Consider the following 25,437-nt stretch of genomic DNA (forward strand, 5'->3'; position numbering starts at 1 on the left):
CAAATTAGTTAATATGCCTTTAACAGAAAAGATTAAAAAAATAAAATGAAATACAGCTTATCAGGTTTTTTAATGCTCTGCATCTCTTTCAAATGTACAATACGAAGAATTAAAGAGAATAACAGGAAAATCATTAATCATTCTACATAATATACTGCTTTCAACACAGTACATTTCAGATAAAAGATTAAACGAATGCAGGTATTATTCTCACATGAAAGATTATCATAGATTGTCTCAAGGTGAGTGTTTTCATCTGATTCCTTTCCTCTCCTTCCAGGCTAATGTTGCAAACCAAATTCTAAGACAAAATGTGTTTCATGTTAATTAGCTTCCCCTAAAAGATCTATAATAATGTAGAAATAATTAAAAAAAAAAAAAAACAGTTAATGAAAGCAAGTGTAGCATAGTGTGGACAGATAAAATGGTTCATTTTGAATTTGACATGATCTTGATTATTGAACCTGTTACCCATATCAGAATACAAAAGTTCAGGATGTTGTACACCTTATTGTTATCCAGCCTATGAAGATGAAGAACAGTAGGAGAGCGTATCTAACTGCTGAAGATTTTGAAAATAAAAAATATGGTGCTTGTCCCTCTTAAAAAGTTTACGCAAATGTCTTCAAACAAAGGGGATCTTCCTGTTAATCCTAACCTTCCTCCTATTTAAACAAGTTTCGTTAATGTCCACAAATTTATTTCTCACTGACTTATTGCTATGAGTGAAGAATGATACAATAATAATTCAATGCTTATACTTATTATACTTAGCTGTTTTTTTCAGTATATATTCACAAATTAGTCTTACAATTCTAATGTTTAAGGTACCATCTGATTCATAATATTGAACTAATATGAAGTTTTACCTTTACAAAAATACATTTTCAGTAACCTATTGATAACTATTCATCTAGGTTTTGTGGAGTATGTAAGTAGGAATAGCACTTATAAATTTGTAACTCTTATCACCAAAATGGCACCTAAAATCTCAGCAACAAGTCAATTAAAATTACAACCAAAAATTAGCAACATTCTCATGTTACTTCATTACAAATTCAAGCTTGTTATGAAATCAAGCTAATTAGAAATAAAAATGCATGTCCTAGAAATAAGCTTTTTCTAATCTTATCCATTTTAGATATTTCCAGTTTTGACAATACCAAAATCAAGTTTTTGATAGTCCAGTATACTCTGAAGCTAAAAAACATTTGTATGTTCTACTTACATAGTATGTACCTTAAAAAATTTTAATGTACCATAGTGCATTTTGCACTGATTTTTTTTTTTTTTGTAGTAAATATTAAACCTTGCACTTTATTCAAGTTCCCTGACTTCATAACAAAAAATACGCTAAGGTACAAATAAAAAAATATTAGGTGCAGACTTATTCTACAGGTAACATAAAAGTATGACCTCAAAAAAAAAAAAAAAAAAAAAAAAAAAAAAAAAAAAAAAGACTAGGCCATCCATGAGCTACATAATCCTGTAGAAAACATCCCCGAGTTTATGAATATGCATTTTTAAGTAAGGAAAGGTCACGGTCATTTTAAAATGCAGCTCAACATATCAAGTGATTTTGAGGTGCTCTTTCTTTCAACTTTTCTATTAGCAAGACAAAGACATAATTTTTTTATAACCAGCATGTATGATCCAGAGACAAAATTAAGAAATTGCTAAATATAATGAATGTTGATATTTTTATCAAGTATGTAGTTTAACTGACTCCCTTGACTTAGGGCATGCTAACAATTTGGAGATTCTGACAACCATAACTTGCCAGATCCTGCTTGGTTTCATAAGTAACATGCAAAGTTTTGATTAAGTTAGGCATAAGTGCTGACGTATGTGCAGAAGAATGTAAGAATATAAGGTATAGAAACAAATAATGGATTCAGAAAAAAAAAGTAAGAACAAATTCATATTCCTAATAAAATCAGAAAAAACTACCTGAAATCTTTCACAGATCTTTGGTTTGTGAAGCTGGGAATGTGAATCTAGTTGAGAGATTTGATAGAGCTCATGTTACTGCTTTATTTGTCAGAGTTCTGGAGGTGTCGTTTAGTTTTGTTTTTTTTTTTCCCTTTTAAGATATCTACGTAGTGAGTACCCTATTAATCATTTTTGCATTTCAAACAAGATATTTTAAAATTTTTATGAAAAACTAGACTGATCCACCACAGATGTACTACTATTTGCAATTCTTTAACTGGTCCTGACGTTAAAGTTAGTTAAAAAAAAAACCTTGATATTTAATTTCAACTTTAATTTATATAAAAACATCCTTAAAGAACTAGAATATCTTCCAAGCAATAACAAAGAAATTAAAAACAAAACAAAGCAAATAACAAAACAAACAAAAAAAAAACCAAACCAATAATTTCCTAAGGACTACATGCCATTAATTCCCACTTCAAAAAAGTCTGCAACTGCTACTTCAATCTCAATCTCAGCAGAAATCTGAAATCTGACGCTGGAACTGGGCTGACACTAGACTTCGCGACATCATCAGTGCAAAGCTCTGGAGACATATAATCTCATAACCAGACACATCATTACAGAATTAAACGGAGTACTGAATTTTAGGACAGCATTGCAGGACACACAATTCCATAGCTATGTATGTTATATATATGAAAATCTAGGTCACCGTAATATGGCTGGGATTACTCTAAAAAACCGGTGTAGTTCAACACTACGATCATTTAATTCAGATACAAAATGAAGGAAAAACTCTTTATGCAAAATAATAATAAAAAATGTTTTCTCATTAAGAAATTATCATTTTCTGGCTTGACATCAAAAAATATAATTTGGTTAACCGTTAAAAGCTCTGACTGCTCAACAGAATTATCTGCCTAGTTTTAGAGAAGATACAAACTGATGTCCTTCCCTATACTCATCCACTGCCTCCTTGAATTTTTTTGCTACACAGATTATGTTGCATTTTGGAAAATAAATCTTGGCTTCACTGGATGTATATAATACAATTTTCTTTTCTGCTTCTGAGAAATACAAACTCTGAATTATTATTCTAGAAACATCAGACTGTATGTTCTAGCTAACAACACTTTTGAACTGCTTTATTATAAGAATATACCACTATTATGCTTTCAAATACAAACCTTACAAGGGTGGATGTTACACCAATAAACATATACCACAACTTTTAAAAATTTACAGGTATCTAAAAATTAAATAATATGCACAACATACCAATTTTATACTAAGACGTCACAGAAAATATTTTACAATTAAAATTCACTTTTAACAGAATATAAATGGAAATTTATGCCTTTTTCTTAAAAGAGTAAGTAAAATCCTGCTCTTGCTGAAATAAGTGGCGACACTTGCATTACGTTGAAGCATCCAAACACAAAGTGCTGGTATTTGTAACGTCTTGAAAATAAAATTTGAAAATTGAGATAATTATGTTAAAAAGTGAAACATAGAATTTCTACTTAGGTCATATCAATCTTGAAAATGATTCATAATTTTCCATCCGTTTCCTGTATTAACTTGAATTTCCATGGTTTGGATATTGGAATATCAATTCTTTATGGCAAAAACTGATAGTGTTGCATAATATATCAGTAACAAACAATAATGTTCTTGGTCCCAACTCCTATTACCCAAACAGAAATTGAAAAGCTAAGATCTATTTCATTTAGTTATCTCTATCACCATCAGTACATAAATACTGTACTCCCTTGTGCAGCAGGGAAAACAGGAAGTATTCTTGCTCTCTTTTTATAGATAAAAAGTTCAGAAAGTGATTTAGATACAGAAATGAATAATCCAGATAGCATCCAAATTAAGTGGTCTGAGTATCCAGGAAGGTTAGGTTTCCATAGGTTCATGTGTATGCTCCTGGTTACATAGAAATTTATGCTGCAAAAAGGAGACAAAGTAGCCAAACCAATAATAAACAAGTTTAAAATGCATAAGTAACTTGTTTTGTTTGTTTGTTTTTTCAAATGCTGTGAGGTGGGGTGTAGGGGTGGAAGGAACTTAGCCTTCATCTCATGCTAAACAGATTTTAGAAAAATAATTGTAATCATGACAATTGCTTATTCACAAAGCAAATTAATTACTTCCACTGGCATCACCCTAATCCTTTCTGTGTTATTCTAAGTAACATCAAAATCAGGCTCCAAATTTAATACTTCTCCTGCAAAAAGAGATTGAACAATACTAAGTAATTTCACTGCAGTGTTTTCACTAACAGATCGCTGCCTTTAAAAAGCCTTGACAGAAGTACAACAGTCCAAGAAACTGTGGTGCTTCTGAAGGGCTCAAACCTGAGAATAGTTTATTGCTTTCAGTTCTCACTGATGTTAGCAAAGATCTGATGAATTCAGCACTTAGAGGAAGGTGGTTGGTACTTGAAGGATTGCAATCTTTATGTCCTGAGAACACAATTCAAGTTGCTCTAACTCACCATCACCATTTCATGCTGCAAAAATCCTAGACTCCTGAACTGTGCATCAGCTAATTCCTTAATCCCTCTCCTTTTATTGACAGCCCACTTGCATAATAACCTGTTACACATGTCCCTGACATAGCAAGTCCTGTGATTTACTGAACTAGAAGTCCTCGCTCAATCCTAAGGGCTGAATGCTAGATGTTCAGACACCATTCTATGCCACTTCTCATCCCTTCCCTTATGCTGCAAAGAGATAATCCATGCGTAGCAGCAACAACTGTGTATCCACACACATGAAACATCCTTCTGGTGAGCAGAACCATCACCAAACCTGCATTACTATCCACACTTAAAGCTCATGACTCTTTTCCCCCTTCCTCATTCCCGTTTCTCTCACACGAACATTTCCAAGTGCCTACAGTGAGTTCTCAGACCCTGTACTTCTTTTTTTTTTTTTTTTTTACCACCTTATTCTGAAAACATATAAACTGGTTACATTCTCTCTTCTCACAGCCTTTGGATGTGGGGTGAAGGCAACTACAAAAAGATTCTGTGAAGAAAACTAATCAGATTATAAAAAGAAATGAGATACTTTGAGGCTATTTTGTACCTTAGTGCAATGCACATCTTTATTCTAGTTAGTGTTCTTGAGATTTTCTTCTCATCACAATAAGTAAACATACTTACAATATTTTCTGCATATGTTTTACCTGCAAATACTACAAGATGAGTTTCATTTTTTTTTTTTTTTAATTTCTCTATTTGCTTCTTTTTGGTATTCCTGTCTTCATAACTAGTATTTCTTCCAAGTCCATTTAAATTCATCACAGAATCACAGAATTGCAGGAGTTGGAAAGGATCTCAAGAGATCACTGAGTCCAACTGCTGAAGCAGGCACCCTACAGTATGTCACATAGGTAGGCGTCCAGATGGGTCTTGAATATCTCCATAGAAGGAGACCCAACATCTCTCTGGTCTATCTGTTCCAGTGCTCCAGCACCTTTACCATATAGAAGTTCTTCTGCATGTTTGTATGGAACTTCCTATGTTCAAGTTTGAGGCCATTACTCCTCATCCTATTGCTATTCATCACTGAGAAGAGCCTGGCCTCATCCTTTTGCCTCCCACCTCCTTTTAGATATTTATAAACATTTATCAGATCCCGTCTCAGTATTCTTTACCCCTTACTGATCAGATGCAGGTTACTCAGTCTTTCCTTATACAGTAGATGCTCTAGGTCCTTAACCATCTTTGTGGTCCTCAGCAGGACTCCTTCTAGAAGATCTCACTTTTTTGAACAGGGAAGCCCAGAACGGGAAACGGTGTTCTAAATGTGGCCTCACCAGGACAGAGTAGAAGGGGAGGATCATCTCCCTTGATCTGCTGGCCACACTCTTTTTAATGCATCCCAGGATACCAGTGACCTTCTTCGCCACAAGCACACATTGCTGACTCATGGAAAACCTGTCTTCCACAAGAACACGCAGGTCCTTCTCCACAGGGGTCCTCTCCAGCAGGGGATCCCCTAACCTATACTGATGTATGTGGTTATTCCTCCTCAGGTGCAAGACTCTACACTTGCTCTTGTTGATCCTCATCAGGTTCTTCCCTGCCCAACGCTCTGGTCTGTTGAGGTCATACTGAAGGGTAGCACAGCATTTTGATGTGTCAGCCACTCTTCCCAGCACTACACCATCAGCAAAATTTGCTGAGGGTGGACTCTACCCCTTCATCCAGCTTGCTGATGAAGATGTTGAGCAAGACCAGAAACAGCACTGACCCCTAGGGAAGACCACTAGTTACAGGCCTCCAACCAGACACTGCTGATGATGACCACCCTTTGAGCTCTGCCACTCAGCTACTTTGCAATCCATTTCACTGTCCACTCATCTATTCCACACTTTCTAAATTTCATAACAAGGATGTTGTGGGAGATGGTGTCAAACGTCTTGCTGAAGTTAAGGTACACAGCATCCACTGCTCTCCCCTCATCTACTCAGCCAGTGATGACATCATAGAAGATTACCAGGTCCTTTGAAAGAAACATTTACTGTAAGCAAGACAGGTCCTACCCATGTTAAAAACATACAAGATATCTAAAAATTTAAAAAGTTAGAATAACAGTGCAAAAGGATAACCTAAAATATGTATTTGCATCTGCCCCTAAATTGGAGCAGGAATTTGGACCGTCTGATTCCCTCTCTACTATTTTTCACAAGTGTTTATTTTCTGAGCTGCATTGTTCATGGTATTACTTTAGACCTAGTTACTAACATATAATAGAAAAGTAAGTTCAGCTTAAACACTCAGAATTATTTCTATTTATAATCAAAATGCTTACTACGTTGGAACCAAACTGGAGAAAGATTCAGCACATAAAAGAATATTACACTTATTTATTTTGCAAACATTTTTGCTTTATCTTACATTGAGAACATTTTTAATTAGTATTTTATACTAAAACTTGACTCTTCGTTGCAACAAAAAAAGTATTTTTCAATTCTCTTCAATTCTCTACAATGTAGTTATGTTGCTGCCCATTTCAAAATATAAACATGAAGATTTGTACTAAATATGTAATCTGGAATGCAAACAACTCACTGAAAGAAATTAGGAAATCATGTTTAAACAAACAAAAAATTATCTGGCTCCTGCTTTAGTTGCCATTCTCTCACTGTGGTGCTCTAACACAGAAATGGAAAGGCTACCTTCTGTAAACAGCAGCTTATACCAAATTTGTGCATATGCAAGTTCTATGTGCAGAGTGAATAAATATTAAAACTGATGTTTATACAGGTGGTTAATTTAATGAGATTACCTAGCGCTGTAGGAACTATTTAAAAATTACAGACAAAAGTCTATGTCTAGTTTCTTACATCTCATGAAAACAAATTTTGGATGTATTTGAATGGAAGAAACTGAATTTTCTATGATTCTGTGAATTTTCTTGTAAATGAATTCTCTGTGATGCATATTTTTAATAACACAGAGAAGGAGCTTCTGTTCTTTTTTGTTGTTGTTTTTTTTATATATAATATAATATAAGAATAGCATGAAATCAACTCTCCATATTTCACGCATTAATATTTCATAAGTTTCAAGTTACATTTGTACAAAAGTGCAATGTATTTCATGTAGTTTCATTTATATTTTCCACATCTTTATAATTAAAAAAAAAAAGAGGGTTATATACTCAATTATGCAAGAGCATAGATCTTAATTTTTTACTCAATTGCAGAGTATGACAAAGATGCAGAAAATAAGATATATATATATATATTGTTCAGATGAAACATCTTTTGAGATGACAGAAAGCAGGTTTACTAACTACTCTGTCCAGTAACATTTGAATGACACTTTCAGTGGCAGCAGAATGTTAAGCCTATTCTGTAGCTAAAATTAAAATAGATGTATTTCTCCCCTAAAATATTCCTGTGATTTTTTTTTTCCCCTCTTGTATTTGTTGTGTGGTATTCTGTGAACACCTGCTAACATTCCATAACACACAAGGATGGTTTTCTTAAAAGAACGAACAGAATGGTAATTTTGGATGCTTTTAACTGAAAGACATCACCTAATTATAATGTACCATAATTACCTGAATTGCTGAAAAGACATTGTAAAAAGACTCAGTATAAAATAATCTACAAAAAAAAAAAAAAAAAAGATAAGTGTACATTCTTTTAAAAACAAATTTGTATCTCTGATGGCATCAAGAAAATTCCTATTGTTTTGCATTAAACAAGAATCTACCCTAAAAACTCATAAAACCCACTCCAGATTCCTGAAGAAATTGATTTTCATGACTGAATTTGGAGCACAGGTGATATTTCCTTTTTCATGCTTTCCCAGTCACAAAAGCTATAGATGTTACCATGGCTTCTCCAGGTTATTAACTTACTGTTTAAAGAAGCACTGTAGACTGTTTCCTTGGAAAATCTTCACACAAAAGAAGGGAAGTACATAAACAACAAGGACTTTTCTACACTTCTCAAGAGAATCCCTAAAATCTGACTGAAAAATTGAAGCTGACCGAAAATTGAAAGCAGGGCAAAGCTTAAAATCAGATCTTAGAAATTAATATTAATTGACATTGCTGATCAGATTCTCAAATTCATTTAGGATTTAAATCCAAATTTAAAATCAAAATCACATTCCAAGATTTCAGGTAAGAATGGTCAAAATCAATTTCTGAAAGCTACATTTAAAATTAATCCTTCCACTGTAGTAGACAGGATGTACGGATGCTAGCACTTCTAAGCTGCTTTCAGGTCATCTTCACCAAAGCTGATTTTTACAAAAAATGCTACGCATTCATTCAATGATTCAGAAAATTTAGGTTTCCAACACTATACCATCTGCAGGAGTCTTCTTTTTTCAAAACTAAGAAACTACTATGCTCCAGCAGAATCATTTCAATTCTATGACATAGAAAAGAGGGATTCATAGAGACTCCTAAATGTTTATTTAGTCATTGTAATGCTGTAAAACATGAATTATAAATACAAGAAATAAATCCTTAATCACCTGAAAATGACTAATATATATATTTCTAAATATATTTTTATACGATACTTCTACGTATGACTCCATAATACTTGGTGACTTTTGGCAAAACAGTCCTATCACATTTAGTATCTAGCCAACAGTTCCAGCAGACACAGAAGCTACATAATCAGCAGTATCCTTTTAAATCATTTGTTTACGATTCAGTTGATTCTAAGGAACAATAAGGAAAAAGAAAAGAGCAAGTCATATCTTAGAATCTCAGAGCTGCAATAATGTCAGACATGAGTGTGCTCATACATATAAACAAATGGAAGCCTTCTGCATTACAACACTGTGGAAGAAAGGAACAGTTTGTTACAAACTTCTGCCCTTAACAATACGAATGAATATACATTGTATGTCTTTCAGCTTGATGAGATCTGTTCTATTCAGTCTACAGTTACAGATACAGAGATAAGAAAAGACACAACGGGACATTTTTAATGATATATCCTGACCTAATTTTTGCACATGCTTTTTTCTCACAGATAACAAAATTGTTAAGTAATGTGAAAGATAAATCTTACAGCATCCCCAACCAATATGCAAGAATGGAATGATAAATTACTAGCTACATCTGTAACAAATGTTGCAAATACCATCCAACGTAGGTGATAGAAAAGTAAGGTACCATAACTAAATGAACACCCTTACATTTTTGTGGGCCATAAAATAAGCTAATAATAAACTGTAACATATTCTTTTACATTATTCTTAATTAAGACCCTGATGTAACTATCAATTCTTAGAAAAAGAAAGGAGATGTGAATTCAAGTCATGGCAGACTTTATGTAAATGTCTCAGCTCAGTGAAAATAGGAGGCTCTCTGACCTGCAGATCGTTCTAACTTCACTGTTTTTGAGAGTGATAGGGTTGAAAAATGGCAAGAAATTCAGCCTCGGCAAAATTCATCTGGCCTTCCTAGGTGAGCAATTCTTTGTGGCATTAATGGCCAGATCCTACTCATCTTACTGACTACTCTGAACACCTAGCTTTGCAACAGATGACTAGCAGCAGAGGCTTGATCCCTTCTGTACTGACTATTGAGTAACTACTAAAATAATGATGTTGTATAGCAAGAACTAGTCTATGGATTTCTCAGGAAGGCAATCTCAAAGACGTCATTTGATAATTGCTTTCAAATAAGAAAGGAAGTAAAGAACACTTAAAGATAAAGCATTACTTAAATAATCATATTTCTCTAGGTCATAAAAATACTATTTACCAGAAACTTTTATTACAAAAAGAACAGTTTTATTACTGTATCACTACAGTAGTGCATAGCCTTGTAATGCTGATAGTCTTCTGACAAACTACTAAAGAACTTTCATCTCAGAGGCTTATGCTATGTCTCCGACAAGAATCAGAGACAGAACAGAATGAGGTCATATCAAGCTGATAGTCTAAGGAAATATATCAATACCTATAGATAAGTTAAGTACTGGTTTAGAACTTAACATTCATCCCAGTAATTCTGTGTGTATATGACTAATTTATATGTACATATGCATTCTGATTTACCCCTTATAGACTTTCAATTAAACATTTTTTAACCAAGACAGGAACCGGGGAAGCAGTGAGTATTGTTGGGAAAGAAGAAGAAAGAGAAAAACAATACTGGAACAGATGGAGGAAATGAATTAACAATTATTTGAGTAAATAGAAACAACGATTGATAGGTGGTAAGATAAAGCAGCTAGTTAAGTCAACCTAGCTTATCAATAAAAGCTATAAATTCAAGAAATAATTGAGTGTAGAATTGCATTGTGAAGATCCTGGATTCACGCTAATATTTGGCTCAGTGGGGAAAATTGCATACATTTATTATTAAATCACATAATTACACAGCATATTGTCTCCATATGTTCATGCTCTTGGCTAGATTTCTCCTACAATAAAAATATGTGGAGCCAAATATCAGTAAAGATATATCTCTTAAATAAGAAATTAAACTCAAAAGTAATTAACAACTTTTGAAGTTCAATTATGCATTACAAAAGTGAGGCACAAGCAACACTTGAGTACAGATAACTTACATACGTTTATAATTTTGGCTAGTTGATGTAAATATCCATGAGGCAAAAAAAAAAAAAAAAAAAAAAAAAAAGACTTCCTGAACAAAATGGAGTGGTAAGGCACAAATGTCATATGAAGCTGTACTTATGTGCAAACATCACACATTTATGCATATACATGTGTGTAATTTTGTCTGCATTACCTTTGAAAAGTATGTTATTAAGAATAAATTGGAAGCTGCATACTAATAGTTTGGATTTACAACTTTTTTTTATATTTTTAAAGATACACTGAAAAAGTATTCACATTTACTACTGCCTCAGTTACTATGAAAAATATACATGTATTCTTCAGTTTCCATGGATTACAATTATTATTTTTTTTAATTTAGAAAAAGCCTACCAACAAATATAAATTTTAAAAAACCTCAAAAATCAGAGTGGAAAAAGTCAATATACTTACTAACCACTTTTGATCTTGTGAGACTTAAAAATAATTTATCATCTCAGTTTATATAAAGCTACACACAATCTGAATTAGTTTTAATTCATTATTTGCAGTGGTTAAACAAAACAAAACAAAAAAAAGGATTTCAAATTAAAATATTCCTTTATTATTATTTTTGAAATAATAAAATACTTTTGGTGATATTAAACACACTGATTTTGCTGAGATGTCCCAATTGACAGTTTTATATCCTATATTTTGACTTTTAGTATTTTTCTATCCTCCAAAATATAATTCAGACAAGTCGAAAAGAAAGGTTTTCTACACAAAACTATGAGAAAATACTGCTTCTGAATAAGATGAAGTTGCATACTCTTTTGACTGCAGGGTAAAACATATTAAAAGGTATAGACTACCTGAAGTTTGAGATGCTATGCTACAGATAAAGGCCTCAAGAGATGCACCGTATGCTCTGTAAGAGAAAAACCATTCTGCCACTTACTTCTTGTAGCACAATATATCAACAAGATTGTTTTTATGACTGGTACACTAAAAGTTGTTTTTTTTTTTCATTTATACCAGGAAGGCTCCTACTTCCATTCATGGGTTTATCTCACATATATCTACAACTCTCACTGTTGAATTCTCAAAACATGAAAAAGGCAGATTCTATCTGCAAGAAAGTGCAGTGCATTGCTGTAGTAGTCCTACAAACAAGTTGAGGAAATGATGTTTTAGATAGCAAAAAAATTTACTATTGCACATTCAATGCAGGATCTTATTTTCATTTAAGAGTTTCAGCTGAAAAGAAGCAGGAAATGTTACCTTTGAGGCACTGAAACCTCTACTGGAGTCTTCTCACTTGAACAAGGGAATAAGTCTCCCTATAGTACTTTCTCAAACATTACTCATTACTTGCTATCCACAGTGTTCCATAGTCAACACGTAATCTAAAAAGGAACTGTCATCTTATTAAAAGAAGTTCACTTTACAGAGACATGAATTTACAATCCATAAAAACATCTATAAATCTAGAATTTTAACAGATTTTTCTCACTGCAAAGAAAAGTGTTTTTCCAACTACTGTAGGCATGTCCATTTAATACTGTTGCAATACACAATGTTGAATGGGGAGTCAAAATTATTACTGGGTCAGACTACAAAAGAACACCAAATACTGAGTAGCTGCTAAGATCAGCTACTCAGATTACTTCTTGCTGAAACGTAGGTTAGGGATCCTTCCAGAAAAAGTCAGTAAAACCTATGCAAATTACAGAGTCTATTGCTTGTCTCTATTTCCTGAAACATTCTGATGAACTTTTTACAGTTGTCACCAAATCTACTTGTAAATAAAAAATGGTCTGGTACCATAATTAGAAGAATATATTCATAATTCATTTTATTTGTGTTTTTCAATGAATTTCTAATTTTAGAATCCAGTGCTCTAAATTCTTCCATGATGCGTCCATATGAAACACCGCTTATTAAATGAAGTCTCTTCCAAAAAGCATATTACTATTCTGAGTGCAAACCAGATCTCATGTAAATAAAATGATTGTACTTATCAATGATCAATCCAGCAGGTTGAAATGGTTAAATTGCTATTTGTATTTTCTCACTGTGAACTACCACAACACATATTTTTGACAACCCTATTACACTACGAACAGCTCTGTACAGCACCTTTTATAAAAATGCTAAATAACTTCATATTGACTTTGCTTTTAAATACATGGTATTGAGGTTTGGAAAATCAAATGATACATCCAGCATCAGTCAAATTCTGAGAGATCTAAAAATGAAACAGATGTTTTCAATACCACTGTAAGAAATGACATCAGAATAAGAGAATTAGAATTAGATAAAAGTTCAAGTTAAAATATCAGAGACAAAGTACCTTGGATAACTTTCACATCAAATTTTCATAAGCAAAAAGAGATAGTATCTGTACAGCCTACGGGAACTAGCTAGTAGCTAGTATCCTGAAATCATACTTAAAATTTCTATTTGCACTTCAAGATTTACACAGTGAGCATTTTAGTTTTGTACAAATATTTTGTACTTTTGTTCAAAGTCCATGTCCTGATGATAAAAACAATGTTTTCTGTGCTATTTCTTCTTCCATCTGCTACAACAAATCAGATATTAAAAGAGATGTGTTTATCAATTCTTTAAAAGCCATGAATGGCTTTTAAAGCCATACTTGCTGGGTACAGGCAGTACCAAGAAAATTGACTTTGTCCCATAATATACAAAGATTTGAAAGTATTATTTATTACAGATACTACAGCAAGCATATGAAACAGATATACTCCAAAAAAAGCTATAAATCTTGAGGACTGCATGTAATGTACAAAATCATAAAATACTTTCAGGTGAAAAGTATAAGGTATAATTTAAAAAGCATAAACAGCATGGGACAAAATAGTGCATTAAAAAAAAAAAGTTGATAGTAAGTTCATGACACAAAGTTTGGAATAAGCCTATTAGTGAGTTTAAGTCGGTCTGAGCTGTAAGGGAAGGAAAGAATAGCTGTACCCATCTCCCTCTTGACTTTAAGTGCTAACATCTGTTTTGGCCTTTTACTCTTTGACAGCCAGCAGTTAAGCAACATCAATCTCATGGAAAAAGGGGAGGACTGGAGAAGAAACTGTGTAATGGTTTGCAATTTTGCTTACAGGTGTACATGAAATAGATACAAAATCTAGCCTTAGATCACTTGTGTTTACCTCTAAAATAAGTCATATCAGAACAAGAGTCAGATAAGGAGGAAAAACAGACTTGTAAACAAAGTAAAACAATATGTAAACACTTTTATTATAGAAATACGTGCCTACTTTCACTTAAAATAATTATTAACATCTGTACCTTTCCAAGGTAGAAAAGTAGGAAAAAAAAAGCATGTTCTACATGATGTTCATGGTACTATTTATCAATTTTAAAAGGAAATTCCCATGTGAAGTGTAAGTGTACTGTGGAAAAGTAAAATTGTTTTCTTCCTTCAGATAAACAAAAGTAATGCTATATTCTGCCAATTTCAGGGGTACTAGTTTCACTGCTGTAGTCATATGTGAACATTTTCTTTTTAAAAAAAGCTGTCATGAGAGGGTAACGCTGAAGTTCTTCGTCTATAAGTACACAAAAAGATTCAAGTTGTTCTTTTCAGTGATAGATACAGAGGAGAAAAAAACACAACATTCTACTTGAAATGCATTCTGGGTGTCCTTAATTCTATCTTTGGTTCTTCCTTACTGAAAGTTTCCATTGCATTACCTTATACTGTGGACAAATGTCCAAGGAAGTACTGAAAAAATAAATTAGACATTTGCAACAATAATATTGACAGATGCATATTTTCCTGGAACAAAACCAAAGAAAAATATTCTCCATGCATAGGTTTCTGTTGCATTCATGGGAATTCAGCATAGCACAACATGACAGATCTGAAGAGAGAGTTTTATTCCAGTATAAAAGGCTAATATAGAGACTACCATCCTCTTGACGATGATTCAACGTGCAGTTTTGTGATCACTGAATTTTTCAAAATAAGAACAAAGCAAAAATTGAACAAAAATTGAAATTGCCCTAAAAGGGAGTTATGAATTCACCCAGATAGAGGCAAATCAAGTCACTGAAAGGAAGATGTGACATAAGCTAGATTTCCTGCCTAGTGTCCTCTGACTTCTGCTGACAGAACTGGTTTATCTTGTGGTAAATACTATGCCTAGGAATTGCTCTGTCCACTATGCAAAACCTGTCAGAAGAAAACAACTGCTGTATTGGTACAGTGGGAAGGATCACATCATCATGTAAGCTCATCTACAGACATCCTCAACAAGTCTCTAATTGCAATGACTCATACGGAGTCTTACAACTCAGTTAAAATCTCACTCCAACAGCAAACAATTTCTACCAGCACTAAGCCTTGCTAAAATGTTGCTTAATCACCTTTCTTAATCTTTAATATAAAATACGGTCTTGTCATGATTGAAATATTATAGAAAATTGAATGCTCTTAAGTCTTATATGCTATTATATACACAGAGCAGGCTGCGCAATCTTCCACCTTACTGTTAAATTTCCTGACTTCTATTCAGTTAAATAAGCTCCTTCATATTATCTTTATATAACATTTTGTGAGAAAATCCACACCTAAACAGTTATTTTCTATTAAGAATCATTATACCTAGCCATAGATCAAAACAAATTTGTTTTGTTCTCTCTTAGTCTCCCATTGGTTACTTACTAGACTACTGACAGGTTTTAGATTACTGTGTTGGAACCTATTTTCATGTCATAGCCGCAGTGCAGATACTTTTCGACATACTGGTGCTGAATACTAATCACTACTACAGTCTAGGAACAATTGCCAGCTACATCACTTATCACAAGCACGAACAGAAAAGCCTTAATTGCCTTATCGTGTGCTTTGTGCTTGCTGCTGAAATGGTTAGAAACTACTAGGAAATGAAAGCTTGAAAGCTGGGATAAAATAATTAAAAACCGGTAAAGATTTCTAGGGTTAACGATAAATGCATTTCCAAAAGTCATTTACAGAATGTATTACTCTTTTTCATTTATACAATTTTAATGCAGCTCAAAAGAGGTCTTGGTTATTTCTATGAAAATGGAACTGAATATGAGCTAGGGATAAAATGCATTAGCAGATGTAATGTGGGATACAGGCAGTATACAAAGCATATACTTTTCTCTTAGTTTGGATATTCCAGCTATATCACTTGATAAAATTCTCATAGAACAATTTTTGGTAAAGATTTATATTTTTAGCTATTAAAAGACATTTAAATTTAATATGATACACTGTAATTTTGATCATTCAAAATTCACAGAACAGATGAAAAGTAGATACCTCCCTGATGCTACTTAAACAGCCAAATAGTATTTTCTGTTAAATAAAAGCACATATTCCTTTATCTCTCAGTAATGATCAGCAGGGTAGAATCATATTAAAAATAAAACAAATGGAAAAAGAATAGAAAGAAAGAACACTTTTAAAAAAGATCTATTTGTCCAACATTTTCAAAACCTTCTAATTAAAATACATAAACACTAAAATTAAGAGGGAGAGAATAAAGACTGAACAGAGCAGACTGTTCATAAAATATCCCTAGCTGTTGGCAAAGATTTTATCTTTGTCATTTAATGCTGATGAAGCCAAACAACTGTTGCTGGAATGGAAGCAGGCTTTCAAATTGAAGTGAAGGATATCACAACATACAGTGTTCTTATAGTTCTTCTATCTGTATTGTTTCTCTCTAAATTTCATTATTTTCTGTATTAGATGTCGCTGTCAACAGGTGCTTACACGTTGATCAAAAATATGATATATTGCTTTAATATGCTATATTGCTCTAATATGTTTTGTCCTGTTATATGTAAAATTGCTCATACAGACAAAATGTTCTAAACAGTTCACAAAATATCAGAGAATCAGTAATTAGTATCAATGTTAACTTCAAGAGGAAACTAGCTTGTTTTGAAGAAAATTAATCTGGAATTGGAACTAACTTGTGCAAGGTCTGATAGAAGCACTCACCTAACTTAAACAGAGCCTGTGTTTAAAAAACTGTTAGCGTTAATTGAATACTTATATTATTTGAACACCAAATATGTTAAGTTTAATAGCACATTAAAAAACTGAATAAGATATTTCTTAAGCATGAATCAGTTCTAAATAGAATAGTATGAAATAACTAACAATTTTTATAAAAAAGGAAGATACACAACAATGATGATTTGTGGACATAATGAAGTGGACATGTGGTTGTTTTTTTGCAGTTAAAAGAGGTACAAATGACTGTAATTAAAATTGAGCTAAAAGTACAGTTAATGCTTTTTAAAAAGTAGATGTGAATTAAAATTAATTAGATGTATTTGAGATGTTTTAAGGTGACTTAATTTTACTCCATTCTAAATCAAGAGATTTTCATTTAAAATCTTTTATTACATACAACAATCATTAAACATCTTTAAACAATGTCCTTATGTTACTGTCCACAAACATATTTGAAAATTCTTGAAACCAGTAAGTAAATAAAATCTAAAATCTATTGCCAGGCTGATATACATCCGATTAAGTAGGGTTTATGGGTAACTCCAGTGTAATTTATCCAGGAAGTAAATACGTGTGTGCATATATACATAAACATACCAACACTTATTCTGTCTACAGAAATACCAGTATGTATCCTTACTATTTATTAACCAAATTAAAAAAATAATACTATTTTACAAGATTAAAAAAAAATTGTTTTTATCTGAGATCTTAAAGAAGACAACAAAACAAAAGAAGAAAAAAGATTTCCATTAAATTTACCAAATTCTAATAAGAGTTAGATATCTATGGTTATGGGTGTACACATGTGAATGAACGAATAAATCCTTAACCCACCATATCTTTTTCTCCAGTTTGCAAGCTGTCACCCGTGAAAAGTATGGTGTAGATGGTAGGATGATACTGTACCTGATTGGCTCTGGAGGTGGTCATGGGATCAGATGGAGAGGACTTGGTGGTAGTTGGGGAAGATGGCAATGTCTGGGAACAAAGCAGTTCAGGAGCAAATCAACCTTTACAAGCCTTAGACTGAACAGTTAAAAAATAAATAAACCAACAAAAGTAACATAACTACAAAATTAAAATGAATAAAAAATGCCTAAGACAAAATCTTTCTCCTACTCATTGGAACTTAATGGAATTTAAAGTCAATTGGATAAATAATGCATGTAAATATGCATGCTTATGCATGTAAAAACAAATTCATGACTTGAAATCAAGATGGTGAACTCACATAAATACTAAAAAATATGCCAGCCACATGAGGAATATATTCTTTCCTCTCTCTTTCTCTTGGGGAAAACGAAAACTAGAAAACACAAATTCCAGCAAGTTCAATGAGCACACCCAAAACAGTTATCAGCCTACAAGCAAACAGGGCCAGTGTTTGAAAGAAACTATTGAAATTTACTGTGGCACTTTATAATGCACCATTCTATAGCACGGACTATAGCCAGCAAACTGTGTTCAATACCTTAAAACAATTACACTGAAGCTATGGAGCTTTCAGCAACGTACTAATTACTAAAATATTAATTGATCATTTTTAATTGAGAGGTGTGTGAAAAAATGTAAACAACAATGCATGGATGAGCATGCAACTAATACCTTCACAACAAATTGCTACAATATATTTATCATTAGTGTTAACGATCCTTTAATTGAGCAAAAGTTAATAACGTATCATCAGCCTGTGGTCAGAATAAACACAAAAAAGAATTAGGAGTCATATTTATTGATAATGTTTTCTAAATAATATACATATGCTTAACATTAATTCTTCAACATACCAAAAAAGCACTGCTCTGCTTAAAACTTTACACAAGTATCTCTTTTTAACGTATTAGATCCTGACAGAGTAACTTTTTTCTTTTAATAAATGTAGTGAAAATGTCAAATTCCCACTTCCAAAACATAACATACAATACTTATTCAAAGCATGTATTTTTCACATTTTTATAATATATAAATGATAGAAAATATTCCAAATTACACTACTTATACTTTAGGAAGTAAAACGTTGAAATGCTATACAACATAATGCATCCTATGGACAAACAATCACTAACCAAGACTATTGAGAAATAAAAGCAAAATTTCACATTTTCAGCAGTTCTGTTACTTACAATCATCGACAGTCCCTCATAAAATAGGTATACATAATTTTTCACTAAAACTCTTAATGCATATGAAAAGCTGGAACACTGTGAATGCATAAAGTTATGTGTATTAGAAAAATATGGGCTTGTACATATGCACACAAATATTTTGTCTGCATGTTAAGCAGTATGAAGATCCATCTTTTCATAGTTTGCACAGAGTCAAGCAGCCAAAATAGGAACAGAAAAAAACAAAAAAACACTAAAAAAACAGATCCTTATTTTGTGCTTCCAATGTGTAGTTCACAATATAAAACATTAAAAATAAAAATACATACAGATTCAGCATCAATTGGGACTTCTTCAAGAGGCTTAAGTAAAAAATACTGCTATGTATAGAACACTATAAATAAATGCCTGGCAAAGTGTTGTTGATCAGCAGATTGTATATACTGTGAAAATCAAGACAATTAGAAAGGATTCCCCCATGTCTTTCTATACAGAACATGGGTTCATTTGCAAGTGGTTAGAATTATTTAGAAAAAGAAGTGTCAGATTACACAATAGTACAGGGCTAGAAATCTTCAATCAGAGAATCATACTTATGATTTTTCTGAGATCATGCAGTGTGTCTGATGATTTCATGAAAATGATGATTGTCATCATTTAAGCTTTAACTGAGATGAAAAAAAGGAAAAGGGCAAAAAAAAAAAAAGAAAAAAAAAAGAAAAAAAGCAGAACCAGAATGGAAGACTGTAACTCTCCTATTTTTTGTTTTAATTATAGTTTAATATAAAACTTTCATCCTGAACTAGAATACATATATAGGTATACACATACATATATTTTATAATTCTCCAGAAAAACAAACAAAAACAACAAACCCAAACAAAGAAACAAACAAACAAAAGCAAGAAACAAAATGTACCACCAACAAACAGAAAATATACTTCGATTAAAATAGTTCATATAATTTAGCAATTTGTGTGATCAATATTGCTCACTAGGGCATACAGTATTAAGGTACACTATGCTAATTGAAGGAAAAAATAGGCTGATAAAATGAGCTTTCTTCACTAGTGTTACTACATCTACATCTAACCACAGGATGAAAACTGTGGAATGTTTCAACACTGAATAACGACCTAACTGCTGATAATGCTGGGACTGAACAAAATTGAAGACATCTTATTTTTCATTTAATATTAATCTTGCTAAAGAATAAAAAAGTATGGCAGCAAAGAAAAGAGAGTGCTCATACTCAGTTCATTCATTAAACATTCATTAAGTTGATGTACTTCACTATTTCATTTTAGCAAAAGCGTGTTTAAAATACAATAGAAAAAAAGATAAAAGCATTGAAAAGTGAAACAATGATATTAACAAACAAGAATGAAGTAACAACATAAGCTTTTTTTCTTTCCAAATACACATACTGGTGACAAAGTATTATAAATATTAGAAGCAGGTATTATTATTTTTTATTTTTTAAACTGGTGTGTTTGTGTTCGAGGTTTAATCTCTCTTACTTTGTTTTGTATTTAGAGAAAGAGATAAATATATATAAGATACACATGTATGTATCTAGAAATACATAAATAAACTGACAGACTTTTGTAAAATTTCATTTTTCCATGCTTCATTATAGTTCTTAAAAATTCTGGAGACAAATTAAGTACCAGTTATCTATTAATTCCTTCAATGTTAAAGTAACAAAATGAGATTTCTGGGAAAAAAAAAATAAGGAAAGAAAAACGGAAAAAAAGGAACAAAAGAAACACATCATTTGGAAATTGTTTTGAATTTCCATCGGCTGATTTGTAATTTATGAATACATCCAATTGCTTTGAAAAAGCTCTTAGGCAAAATTAATTCTTAAAAAAAAAAAAAAAAAAAAACTTGGACAGAGCTCAATAATTCTGATTTATTACAGTGTAAAGTATTTCTTAAAAATTTGGCAAGCATTTTTGCATTAGGCAACCACTTTAATTTAGTAATTATTAAGCTTCTGGGAATGAGTTGTATAAAGTGATTAGAAATTGTAAGATGAATTCACATCACAGAGTTTCAGTTTTTGAGATTGAAACATCTGTACTGTAATTGAAGCTCTCCTGAAATTACACCTTCCCAGATGGCAGGCTATTCACAATTGCTACTATATACCACTTTTAAGAATCTTGCAGTTTTGTTTTGTTGTGTTTCCTTAAAGATTACCTCCTTTTACATAAGTTATGTGAGCAAACAAATAGAAGACAATATTTACAGGAAAGAAAATGCTATTTGTGTGGCTGTTTTTCCCTTTTTTCACCCCCTCTCCATTATAAGCCTCTAGAAGAGACATTTGAGAAAACAGATTTTAAGTAATAAAAAATGTTGAAGTAAAATTGAGTTGCATTTGATCTCTGGTATTTTCCAAGTTCAAGAAAATACCTCTTCCTTGTGTTTCTCACAAAAAATAAAAATAAAATAAAATAAAAATACTGCATAGGACTGCTCACAGGCTTTACAATATACTAAAGGGTGCAGAAAGATGGCCACAGCATGACATTTGCATGCTTTGTACTTTTAACTCACAAAATGAAGACACAGTTGCATCACAGAGGTACAGAATATGTACACTAAAACTGCATGGTGTTCCAGAAGGCCTACTGAGACCTCTTTCTTGTGACTCTGTGAACTAATTAAGATCAATGTATAAATGACAAAGGTCACATCTTTTTATATATATAAATATATACATATACACAAACTAAGAAAAGATAAATATTGTACTGTGACTGTTAATTTAAGTCTCAGTATCTGTCAGTGTATCTAATACACAGAAGGGTAGAAGGAAAAGGCAGAAAATGAAATATCATTTAGAAACAAGGTTAGAGACATGAAAGCATATGACAAAAAAACACATTTAAACGTGAAAATGAAACTGCATTTACAGTTAACCACTTTCTAATTTCCCATTATAGAGTTTGCTAAACAATAATATTACAGTATTAATATTACCATTCTAATACTGAGTTTCAGTCTTGCATATAAACTTTCGTGCTTGTAAATCAAATTAATTTAATGGAAATATTAAATTGCTTAAACCAATATTTTAATATGTTTTAAAGATAAAGTGGTATCTTTTTGCAATATTATAAAATAGTTGAATACCTTCTGCAGCTAGAAAAAAACCTAAAAATTCCTCTTGTGCTGAACAACACCTAAGACTATAACTTACTAAGCTAGTAAGTTACCAACTCCTCAACAGACTGCTTGCTTTTCTAAATACATTAAATCTTCTTTTCCACCTTTTGTGAATTTTTATTACCTAAAACTTCAAATGATTCTCACCTCAGTAATGACTGTATAAATAACACATTTTAAAAACTTATTTTTGAAAAAGAAATTACTGAGAACTGCTAAGCTTTTTTTCAAACGACTGTAAAAGGGCTACTTTGAGAACTTAAGGGATCTAACTTCACTTGCTACCTTCCCTATAAGAACCAAATAAAAACCATTCAGATTGATATTTCGTGCTCTTTGCATTTGGTTTTGCTTTTGTGAAAAAGAATATCTAGAGCATAGAAAAGGACAGAAAGAAAGTTACCATATGCAGATAAAATGCTTGCTTACAGGTATGTACACAGGTAATTTAGGTGTGTTTATAGACTCTTTGGGGTATCTCCTTGAAACAGAAAACAACTTGTGGTAAGTTTGATGTATTTTGCCTGTGTACAATAAGGGTGAACGAGCATAAAGCAAACCAACAGGTGCCATTTGGATCATCAGAGCAACTCTGGATGGAGTGTGTGATTTACGACAAAGATTACAATAAGATAGACAAAGAAGGACTTTCTTTCCTCAAAACTTGTCACAGTAACACAGAACTAATGTAAGATGTGGTGTTATGTAGAAATACCAAAAAATTCAAGTAGGTAACCAAACATAGGTAACAAAATACATAAGAATACATGGATCACAAAACTCTGAGAAATAGAAGGAAAAAAAAAGTCACCTTTTGATTCTTTGAGATTTAGAAAAATACTATCAAAACTGCAAAGCCTTAGAAGGCTCAAGATAATGAGAACTTCTGCAGTGCTGAATGCTACTGTTCATTCCCCTAAAGCAATCTTCTTTCCTCATTCCACTTTTGAAGCACATACAATGAAGTGTTAACCATCATCTATTAATTGAACATTAATTGAGTTTATAAAGCAGTTTTATATGGTAATTAAATTCAAAACTGGTGAAATGAAACAAAATTAAAATATCATAAAATAGTGATCTAGCAGCAGAAGTCAAGTGCACATGAGGGATAAAATACTGTAAGTTTTGTTTGCGGAACTAGGAATTGGAATGCTAAACTTTTGCCGTGGGACCTAATGCAAATGACTGACTCTCTAGTATAGGACAGCAATTTTTTTTTGTTCGTTCTGATGACTTGTAAACACACCTGCGTAATGTATTATTCATGGTTAAGAATGGTAATTGGTGCCATTCTTCACTGGTATTCAAACCTCAGAAAGGTTTGAAGAATAATGAAGAAATTATTGAAAAGATGAAGAGACGGTGATTTACAAAACAGCTTACATTTATTATTATCCTTAAATGAAAAATGTGGATTTTTCTTATATTCTGCATGTTAATAAGGTTGCTCTAGGTGATTTCTGAAGCAGATGCTAAAAGAAGATAAGCTTATCAGATGAGAGAGGCATTTTAAGAAACCTCTTACATCTACTAGACCTCTAGTTTGACCAACTCATATCCAAAACATAAGAAAAAATGATTAAAAATCCTCTATTTAAGCCAATATATTCTGATGTGTACTCTTAAAGTCAGGTTCTATTTAAACACTTAGAAGATAAGCTTTTCATTAAATCTGGTGAGTGATCCAATATATTTTGTTGATCAGAATTTCTGAAGTAATTCAAGGAGTTCCTTTCACTACATGAAAAAGAATGTACAAATCTGAATTCAGACACTGAATTTCATACATTTTAAATACAATCTTTGTGAATGTGATTAATGAATGGAACAGAAGTTAAAAGACCTATAAGTTACTTCTCTACTGAAAAAGTTGAAATAAAAATATTAATTGGAAGTTCTACATGCAAAAGCTTTAGTCCAGATTTCCTAGGAAGAAATTGCAAAACCGTTGTTCATATTATGATAACTAAAGACTTCATAGAATCAAAGCATGATTCAGGTTGGAAGGGATCTTAGAAGACCAGACAGGGTAAACTCTTCATTAAAGGAGAGTTCACAGTAAGATCGCATGCTCTTCCTCATGTATAATGTTAACCTCTGCAATAGTCAACTGCAGATCCATGTGCTTCCTGGGTAGGATGCTAAAACTCCTTCTATCTATAAAACAACTGCATAGCTGAAAGGAAAATTCTGTTATAACGTAAAGAAGCTTCAATGGTTTCTCAATAAGGTGATGTGATAAGACATTACAGAGTTTTCTCCCACTATTTACAGTAGCTGCCATTAGTTTAGAAGTGACATTTAAAGCTCTGTGAGCTAATTATGAAGCCAAAACAGTTCAGTCTCCTGAGTAATTTATGAAAACTGCATCCTGTTCTCCAGGGTTATAACAAGCTAGTATAACGCTGGTATGATACTTCCCTGTTGGAGAGGTTAGATCCTCATAGCAGTTTCTAGGAAATAAATGAACACAGTTGGTTATTGTAGAACAGTATCTAGAAGCTACAGATATCTGACAGCTATGAAGAGGTTGTCTACATTTCATAGAGGTAATAGATGAAATCAGTAATCAGTTAAATATTGACCAGACCTGATCAGGTTACAGACCTACTTGATATCTACTAATAAGTCTACAGGATCAGAAGATTAGAAAAAAATGTTGTGGAGAAGGCTCAAACTGAATCAGACAGACTTGTGAAGATTCCTGTGAAGATTCCAATGATGAAAAAGTAGAAGTTAGAGAGAATGGAACATTTGGATTGCAACTCGATTTGTATAAATAAAAGCCAAACCGGGCTCAGCGTCATTGCACACCTGCGCCTTCCTGAAGACAGAAAGTTCTGAAACTTGAGAGAGGCAGCAAAGAATTTACCTACTAACATTCTTAACTGAAATCATAGACGTACAACATCTCCTTTCTTTGCTTGCTTCTTATCTGTAGAGATGTCTACAACGAGAAACGAGAGCTGTATGCTCATACAGACATGGGTGATATTGCCATGCCTCAACTACAAGCACCTTCATTCACAAGGGACAATAGCCCTGTTGGTTTCTTTCTTGTTGTTTATTTGTTTGTACAGGATTTGTTTGAGACAAAATCAACTGAAATATCTCCAAGACCCCCAAGTGAAGGCAAA

The 25,437-nt window shown here is 32.4% G+C and overlaps 1 protein-coding gene across 13 annotated transcripts in view; it reads right to left on the reverse strand.

Annotated features, from left to right (window-relative positions):
- NOVA1 (NOVA alternative splicing regulator 1) overlaps nt 1–25,437 on the reverse strand; it is a 181,742-nt gene that overhangs the window by 57,395 nt on the left and 98,910 nt on the right. For 11 of the 13 annotated variants that reach the window (XR_001466732.4, XR_001466730.4, XR_005860043.2 and 8 more), the window contains one exon: nt 17,922–17,993. The exons of 1 other annotated variant lie outside the window; for it this stretch is intronic. Coding sequence is in view for 6 of the 12 variants with exons in the window: in XM_046941754.1 (XP_046797710.1) it covers nt 17,922–17,993 (72 nt within the window). In the remaining 6 variants the exon portion in view is untranslated. Of the gene's footprint in view, nt 1–8,024; nt 8,071–17,921; nt 17,994–25,437 lie in introns of all 13 variants that reach the window. One more of the 13 variants, XM_040700984.2, reaches the window with a different exon arrangement.

The sequence above is a fragment of the Gallus gallus genome, chromosome 5 (genome assembly GCF_016699485.2).
Source record: "Gallus gallus isolate bGalGal1 chromosome 5, bGalGal1.mat.broiler.GRCg7b, whole genome shotgun sequence".
Lineage (NCBI taxonomy): Eukaryota > Metazoa > Chordata > Aves > Galliformes > Phasianidae > Gallus > Gallus gallus.